General features: G+C 45.8%; 1 protein-coding gene across 1 annotated transcript; it reads right to left on the minus strand.

Annotated features, from left to right (window-relative positions):
• Positions 1 to 25: 25 nt before the first annotated feature.
• Positions 26 to 8,476, minus strand: ACAT2 (acetyl-CoA acetyltransferase 2). Its single transcript, XM_040598972.1, has 9 exons — positions 8,345 to 8,476; positions 8,086 to 8,220; positions 6,762 to 6,943; positions 5,804 to 5,921; positions 4,894 to 5,037; positions 3,714 to 3,836; positions 2,853 to 3,007; positions 847 to 957; positions 26 to 267 (listed from the first exon to the last, which is right to left on the minus strand). Exons 1-9 carry the CDS (start codon positions 8,391 to 8,393, stop codon positions 100 to 102), a joined length of 1,185 nt encoding a protein of 394 aa, XP_040454906.1. The 5' UTR covers positions 8,394 to 8,476; the 3' UTR covers positions 26 to 99.

Consider the following 8,476-nt stretch of genomic DNA (forward strand, 5'->3'; position numbering starts at 1 on the left):
TCATTTTAGAGAAAACAAACGCATGTTCCATGATTAGAGGTTTATTAGTAAACAGTTTCAAAGCTAGTTCACACCAGCTATTAATTCAGTCAGTCACTTTCATCTCTCAATGCACATGGCTATTCCCATTCCTCCTCCTATACAGAGAGCAGCAACACCCCGTTTTCCACCTGTTCGTTCCAGTGCATGTAGAAGAGTGACAAGGATGCGACAACCAGAGGCGCCAAGAGGGTGGCCAAGAGCAATAGCCCCACCTTGGATATTAATCTGTAAGAAAAAAGCCAATACAGAAGGCCAAGTTAAGAAACCGTTCAAACAGGTTAGCTTCAGCATGGCTTCACTGGATATAGTCTGATTGTGAATAAACTGCTACGACCATCTCCAGGAGAAACCAAGCATGGATATAACAGCTGCTAATAATTAGTATTTCTGAAATTGAAATTGAGATGGGTTTAGGGAGGGGAGAGTAACACCAACACTTTGTGCCATCACTGGAAGAATACAGTGGGAAATGCACTTCCAGCAGCAAGTTCAAATTCTGAAGTTAATAAGTATGTTCAAACAGTAACCTAGATTTGCATACAAATCCACTGTAATAAAGCTGTAGCCTGTTCAGCTGGGAAACCGTACCTGCTAGCAGAGCGTACCTGCTAGCAGAGCAAGCCTGCGGCACAGCAGGTGAAGGGAACGCCTGCTGGGGTTCCCATCCTTTTTCCTTACAGCTAAGTGACTGGCAAGGGCGGACTGACTGTTCTCATTTCTTGGGGATACAATCCAGATGCATAGAATGGAACGAGTTTGAATTGCAGGAGCCAAACTAATTGTGGCCTCAAATATATTCATTACCTTTTCTGGATTTACTTTCAGTTCTTTTGCTATTGCAACAGATAGCGATGCAAAGGCTTCATTAATTTCAAACAGGTCAACTTGTTCCAGAGTCCAGGTAGCTTTGTCAATCTGAAAAAAAAAAAAAAATTAAGAGGCTTTATTACTTTTTAAGTCTTCCTCAGCAGCAGAGGAAGCTTCTTGTAAGACTTAAATTGGTTGATTTGAAGCTACCACTTCTAAAAAGTTGAGGGAAACATTTTTTTATAGCCAGGGTTGATGACAAAAGGCAACAACGCGCTATAAAATGCTGGCTGCTGTTACTTAACTAATGTCACACGCAGCGGTGGTGCAGTTGTGGGAGTTAAGCAGTGTGTGGTATCTTTAATAGAACAAGGACTGTTTTCAAAAGTAGGTTTTAACAGATTAACAGCAAGTTTTTCAGGACATAAGTTCAACTCCATTAGCGATTCTCTGCCTAATACAGATTTTTACACAGGAAATAGTGAAGTAACCATTAGTGTCAAGCATCATTTGTCCAGTCTTTGCTTGAAGATTTTCACAGGCGGCTATGCTGGGAGATGGCTTGGCTCATGTTTTCTACTTGTGAAACTTACGGTGCAATTGCCTACTCGGGTACAGGCTTAGGCATGTTGTACATTGTTACTTCCATTCACTTTTTTTTTTTTTTTTAACAGCAATGCTTTACCAGCAGGACCATCTGCAGCAATGTTTCATAACCAGCTAGCCAGACTGGTGCATCTCCAAGTATAGTCTAAGATGAGGCCTCTTCCTGCTAGATACGCTAGAGACAGTATGGAAACCATTCCATTTCTGGGAGAAGTCTATAAGGTTTAGTGTTAGCATAGTAAAAGGCATGGTCTGGTCATTCTCTCACTAAGAAGTGCTGCTATGAGATTCTGAAGAGATTAATATATGGAGGGTGTGAAGGGTTTGATAACACACATTACAAAGTTTGCATTAAGAAGTGGTGTACCCTTTTTCAGAGTACCTATAAAATTATTTTGTGTCTGTTCTACAATTTAAACTAGTAATGTATATTGTATATACATTTATAGCATTCTCAGTTTAAAAGAACAGTTTGAGATCTCGTAAGAAAAAGCTTCTCCATTACAGTTCTGATTTTCTTGTCAAAAGCCACAGAGCTTTGGTGAGTTCAAGTCAGGCTTCTACATTGCCAGGACATTTCAGAGATGAACAAAGTAAGGCCTTTACAGAGTATAAATAAAACTAAAATAAAGCAAACCTGTCCTTACCAGCTGCGTAAGAGCTCTTTTCATACTCAATTTCATAGCTCAGCTTTTTAACAATCAGCTGGGGTTGCCATGGGCTACGTCTATACTGGCAAGCAGCATGGTACCATAGGGGCTGCCCGCCCAGGGCATTCCATTTGAGAACCTTGTCCCGTGCGCTGAACACAGAGCGCGTCAGTGGGTGCAGTAATGGTCTGAGCACATCAGACATGGTTCTGAAGCGCATCTGGTTTAGTTTCATCTGCAAGGAATCCAGCTGGCACGCTCCAACCCTTTCACAGGGCAAACTAAAACACAAAGGGCATCACCATGTTTGCTAATGCAGACCCACTGACTGGCCCTTCTCTCATTGTTGTGCTATTACAAATACAGTCAGGCAGTGATCTGACAAGTAACCTGGCCAGACACAGCATCAGAACCACGTTGTGTCAGGACAAAATCATCCCCAAATTAGGTTACTATACGCATCCACTAAATACGATCTTTAGCCTCCTAGGTTGTCCAGGTGGCCTTCCACAAACCTGACTAGTTTGCGCTCTGAACTCCATTCATACACCTGTACATTTATTTTTTTTCCCCCAATGAGTAGGCATTAGCCTGGTAGCACTAAAAATCTTAATCTTGTATACTCTCCACTGTTTCAAGTCTTGTTTTCACTCAGAATATAGAAAAACCAAGACATGGCCAGAAAACGAAAAGCAATTACAAGGAAGGGTTTTCAAACAATAGATACATAGATAGGTAATTACTTACAGCTTGCTTTATTGCTGAAATGGGCCCTACTCCCATTATAGATGGATCTACACCTGTCTGAGCCCAAGACACAATCCGAGCCAAAGGCATAAGACCTCTCCTAGCAGCTTCCGATTTCTTCATCAGAATTACAGCTGCAGCTCCATCATTTATACCTGTGGAGTGACAAACAACTTTGGGTTTTTGTATTCGTTGGGCTTTACAGCTGTTACTGTACCACCTTTTCCTACTTGTGTAAGTTCACAATCTAGACAACACAAAAATCATAAATCTTTTATGACTGCAAGCCAAGTCTGCCTGCCACAAACACTTAAAGCGGGTAACATATCTATACTGCTGTACATGTGACACATTTGTGATCCTATTTGGAAAGCAGCAGGTGGAAGACCCGAGGCACATTCTGAAAAAGGAGCACATCAGCTTTATTCGGTAGGCTTTGGAAGAGGCAGCGTAAGGACCAAGGAAGAAGTTTCAAAGCTGCCTGTGGCAGGAGCATTAGTCCCACAGGAGTAACATTTTCCAACATGAATTGTTAACTTTTCCTTTGTCCAAACCTGCAGTATTAGAAACCACCAGACAGCTAGTTTTAAAAAGAGAGGATGTAGTTTCTGATCAACAGCCTATCAAATATTGCTGTTATTGTCCAAACACTTCTATTGCTCCATAGAAAGCAAGCTAACAAAAGACACACAGAAGATCCTCCACCACAGTTCTATTCGAGTTCTACTTATGTTGTCAAACACACTGCCGTGTCCAGCAAAATCCATTCAGCAGTGACCATGTGGCAGCCAAGCCCCTTGCAGAGACCCTGCCAGGCGCCACTGCTGCTTTTCCATTTCGGTTTTAGCCAGACGGACCAACCTGATGCATTAGCTGCTGTTACTGTCCCAGTTCCATCTGTCAGGAAACAGGGCTTTAACTTTGCCATTGTTTCCAAGTTGCTCCCGTGTCGAGGGTGTTCATCTGTTTTAACTTCTATAGGACCTGCAAAACAGAATTATACTCACAGGAGGGTCTAATCGCACACACACTCGCCTCAAACAGAAAGCCAGCACAAACAACAGGCTCATCAGGAACATATGCCATACTCCTTCTAACCAACAGGCCATTCTTACGTCGGAGACAGCTTCCAACTTGGTGCCGTTTAACAAAGCTCTAACCTCCAGCTGCTTCTAGAAGGACAGACAGCTGGGTTTTCCAAGACAAATACTAACAACTAAACCACCGGCTAGTTCTACAAAAGCAGATCTTATTCTCGCTGTTCCTAAGCCAATAGCTTCTCTTCCAAACAGAAGGCTACCTTCCAAATGATACTTGTAGGAATCTTGTCGCAAAGTGTAGTCAAGCGTCATTAAATAGTATTATCTAAACTGGTATCAGGAAAGCCTTTCCTTAGTTTGTAACTGGCCTAATGCCAGAACTTTTCCTACAGGGTCTATTAAATGCAAATGTTTAACAACTGATTCTTGATTTCTGTTTGGAAAATTCAGGTTTTGCATCCACCTCGTAAGGAGCTGAAGGAGCTCCCATGCTCTACAAAGAGACCTTTGGCTCAAGCACTGTAACATGTCCGTTTATATCCCTGGCAGACTTGAAGAGAAGCATACCTGATATATATGACTTAGTTAATTACCTAGTAACCCTAGTTACTCTACTACGTATTTTACTAGGTGAGCAATGAACATGACTGTTTTAAGTTTGGTGCAGCAGGAGTCTAACAAAATGAAGAATACTGATTTTGATACCATAGCTGAGCCTATGTTAAGTCAATGGTTCGCGTGGGTAGTCATTACATCTCCAATAAAACACAACAGGCATATTCGCCGAGAGCTACATTTAGATATTCCATGTTTGCATCACTTCTCGCTTATTTAAAAAATAACCACCAAAAGTTGAGAAAGAGAGCAACAGGCTACATGCTTACAGAACAGCTTACAGAAAAGGCCGTGTAAGTGGGAAACTATCCACTGACTGTAGGAGACATGGTAGAAAACAGATTTTTTTTCTTTAAAATCCGTTCTCATTATCCACTCACACCTACCTTTTTTAGAAGGTACAAGAACAGGAACAATTTCTTTTGTAAAATAGCCAGCTTTCTGTGCTGCCTCTGCCCTGTTTTGTGACTGTACAGCAAGCTGGTCTTGTTCACCTCTGCTGACTTGCCACTGACTGGCAACATTTTCAGCTGAAATAGGAACAAAATGCAAATTGCCATCAGGAAATGCTAAAACTTTAAGTTGTAAAATTTTAAGCACAAGGGTAGCCATTGTTTACTGTAGCAAGCAGCTAAGCTTGTTGAACAGTTTTCATTCAGATTTCCTCATTTTTGTTTGCTCAAGATTCTGTGCAATGTTTTTTTTAAGAGCGAAAATTTCTGTGCGGGATCTCCTCCCAGATGTTTTGTCAAGTTAAATACAAATGCAAACAAACTTTTCTAGTTTATGTCTTCTCTAGGTTATTAAGCTCAGGTCTCTCTACAGCTACTTCAGATGAAGGAACAGTTCTGAAGTTACTCTTGTTTCATAAGCAGGGTCTGAAAGAGCAGTTGGCTGACTGTCCCATCCAGGGTGCAATAACCTGAAGTTGCAGAACCATGTGTATCCACAGTACACTCCCCCACCCCACCCCCCACAAATCTGTCCTGCTGAATGCTCCAGTTCAGAACAGGGCTTGCTTCGTTTATTTTTCCTGAATTAAATTAAACTTCTCAGATGCAAAAGAGATGCAGCGAAATTAGCTCAGACAGGAAAAAAAGACCAGTAGCTTTACAAGCAAAGCAGAAAATGCCTTCAATGCCTTTCAATATCAGGAATTTCTTCCTTTTTCACGACTACAACCTAAGAACAACTTGAAACACTTTATTTGAAAATTTGCATTTCTGAAACTCCCTGTCAGTGTATTCTTCCCCTTCCCCAGTTAACCATTTCGTTTTCTGAACTGTCATAACTGACCTGTGATACCCATATGATATTGATAAAACGCATCTGTAAGGCCATCAAGGATTATAGTGTCCTGCAAGGAAGCCTCTCCCATTTTCACCCCGGCTCGCATGTGAATGACATGAGGAGCCTGCAAGAAGGTATTTTGAAAGGAGTTAGATGTTTTAGATGTCCAGTGTGTAATACAGCCAGGCAGCTGAAGAGACAGATCCCTCCCTGCCTCGCAGCTGCAGGTAGCTATCTCAAACCCTGGCGGTCTCCCTGGCTGCACGCTCTGTCTCTCCCTCCAGCCTGCCAGCTGGCAGGGTCTGTTTGGCCTGCGCATTTCCACAGCAGCGTATCACCAAGCAGCCAGTGTGTTCTCTCCACAGATTGAATCAATTGTCCTTGGGGCCATACGGCCATGGGGCCACCATCCTGCCAGTCTTCTTTAGGTGGTTCCCGATCGCACTCCACTGCCAGCAAACACCACCACCACTCTCAGCATGGGCAGCTAGTGAGCTGCAGCAGCAGAGACCACCCCCTTAGGCATCCAACCACTGGCCCAGCACAATTCCTCAATACAACCTTGGGATGAACACCTTGAAATAAAATTGCTTGGTGAACAATAACATTTCCAGTTATTCCTTCTTTGACATTCTTGCAAAAAAACACATCTATTGCCACCTGTCACAAGCAAATCCATCAACACAACAGGGCTAGATGGAAATTAAAATCAGATTTTAAACATGGGGTGTGTTTGCATGGCACCTTTTTAGTAACTACAGTATCAGGTCTTTTTTTTAATTAAAAAAAAAAAAAGCTACTTGAAGTCAATTGTTGCATGTGTAAATTAATTCCCAAGTGCAGAAACCAAAGCTACTCTTTCCATCTGCCTCCAGAGCATTAGCCTTGAAATGCAGGATTTCAACATCACTTGACACGTGTGCTCCCAGTAAGTCAGCGCAATGAGCACCATCGTTTGCTTTACCTTGCTCATACTTTCCATGCCTCCTGCAACCACGATGTTGGAGTCTCCAGTCAGTATGGACTGTGCAGCCAGACATACCGCTTTCAAGCCTGACCCACAGATCATCTGGCAGCTCCAGGCAGGGACAGAGTAAGGGATTCCTGCAGCAACACTCGCTTGTCGGACGGGGTTCTGGCCAGCACCTGCAGAAACAGGCAACATTTTACCTTTGTCCTTAAAAAACAGATGCCAGCCTTGTCACTTTTCATAACAGGTACACCAAGTCCACCAAAATTTAGAACTTGCTCTGTTTTCAGTTGATAGACAGAGAAGTTCCCAGTGGTAATCAGTAAACACGAGATCAGTTACCTCTCGTTTATATTGTTGATCAATAAAATCCCTGCAAGATCAGGGGCTTGCTACTGACAGTTTTTTATCTGCAGCTCTGCTTCTGATGGCAGGTCAGATGAAACACCAACTTCAAATTAGCGCTAGCCTCTTGTACATGTGTAAGATGAGAGCTCATCCTCTGCATACCAGCAGCCCACAACTTTCCCTATCAGTTCCTATGGAAATCAAAAGCACAATTATGCAAGTACAGTCCTGAAAGCTTCCATTCTTTGTTGTAATCCTGATGGAGAGAGTAGGAGTGCTAATATTCAAAGAAAACATTCTTCATCTGCGTCTCCCCAGGCCAAAGTGATGCCAGCTCTTTGTATGCAAAGAAACAGAGAAGGAAAACACATCATCCAGCGAGCTAAAAATACAGAAGAATCTGGATCAGCTTTAAGTAAGACAAAAACGTTTATTTCCTTTATTTTATTCCTCCATCTTCATAAACAAACCTGCCTTATGACTCCGCTGGTGAAATATTTCCCTGGAAAAAGCAGGGGGCGGTTCAAAAGAATTCCCTATCGGCCGCATTTTTATTCAATCAAAGTATCTGCCTCCCAGCCAGCGCACAGACCGCGCCGGCCAGCCCCGCACAGCCTCGGCAGCTCCGTCCCGCAGGCTGCTGCCCTCGGGGGGAGACCGACGCCGGGGGGGGGGGGGGGGGGGGGGGGGGGGGGGCGGGGAAGGATGCTGCAACAAAGGAAAGAAACCGACTTGCGGCCGGACACAGTTAGCGGCTGCGGGGCTTCCAAAAAACCCCAAGGCGCCCCCTCCCCCCGTGCTCTCCCAGCGATGGCTCTGTCGCCCAGGGCGCTCCGGGAAGCGGCCGAGACGCCGCTCAGCTCCTTTGTCTGGAGCCACGCTCCGGGCGGCGCCGGCCCCAGCCGCCGCGGCGAGGAGGGGCCCCCGCCCGGCCCGCCCAGACCGCCCGGCCGCGGGCCCCGCCGCCTACCTGCCGTCAGGACCTGGCCCAGGATCACCTCCGAGACCTCCCCGGGGGCCAGCCCGGCCCGCCGCAGCACCTCCCGGATGGCGGCGGCGCCCAGCTCGTGGGCCGGCAGCGCCGACAGGCCGCCGTTGAAGGAGCCTGGGACAGAGGGAGAGCGCTCAGCACCGGCCGCGGCCCGGGGGGCTCCCGCCGCCCCAGCCCGCCCGGCCGCGGGGACATCCGCCACCCGGGCTCGGCGCGGGCGCCCGGCCCTGCTTCTCACCCACGGCGGTCCTGGCGGCGGCGACGAAGACGACGGGGTCCGCGCTCATGGCGGCGGCGGGCGCGGAGCGGAGCGGCGAGGAGCGGCGGCCGGAGCGGAGTCGGCACCGGTCCCGCCCCTCGCCCGGCAAGG

The sequence above is a fragment of the Falco naumanni genome, chromosome 6 (genome assembly GCF_017639655.2).
Source record: "Falco naumanni isolate bFalNau1 chromosome 6, bFalNau1.pat, whole genome shotgun sequence".
In the NCBI taxonomy this organism is placed as follows: Eukaryota; Metazoa; Chordata; class Aves; order Falconiformes; family Falconidae; genus Falco; species Falco naumanni.

What these genes read in the sequence shown, in the direction of transcription:
- ACAT2 (XM_040598972.1), bottom strand. Translation starts at nt 8,393, where the DNA reads ATGAGCGCGGACCCCGTCGTCTTCGTCGCCGCCGCCAGGACCGCCGTG. An exon ending in GCATGGAAAGTATGAGCAAG is followed by an intron (nt 5,922 to 6,761) that starts GTAAAGCAAACG and finishes ACCTTCTTGCAG; the next exon opens with GCTCCTCATGTCATTCACAT. An exon ending in TGAAAGTAAATCCAGAAAAG is followed by an intron (nt 268 to 846) that starts GTAATGAATATA and finishes TTTTTCTTACAG; the next exon opens with ATTAATATCCAAGGTGGGGC.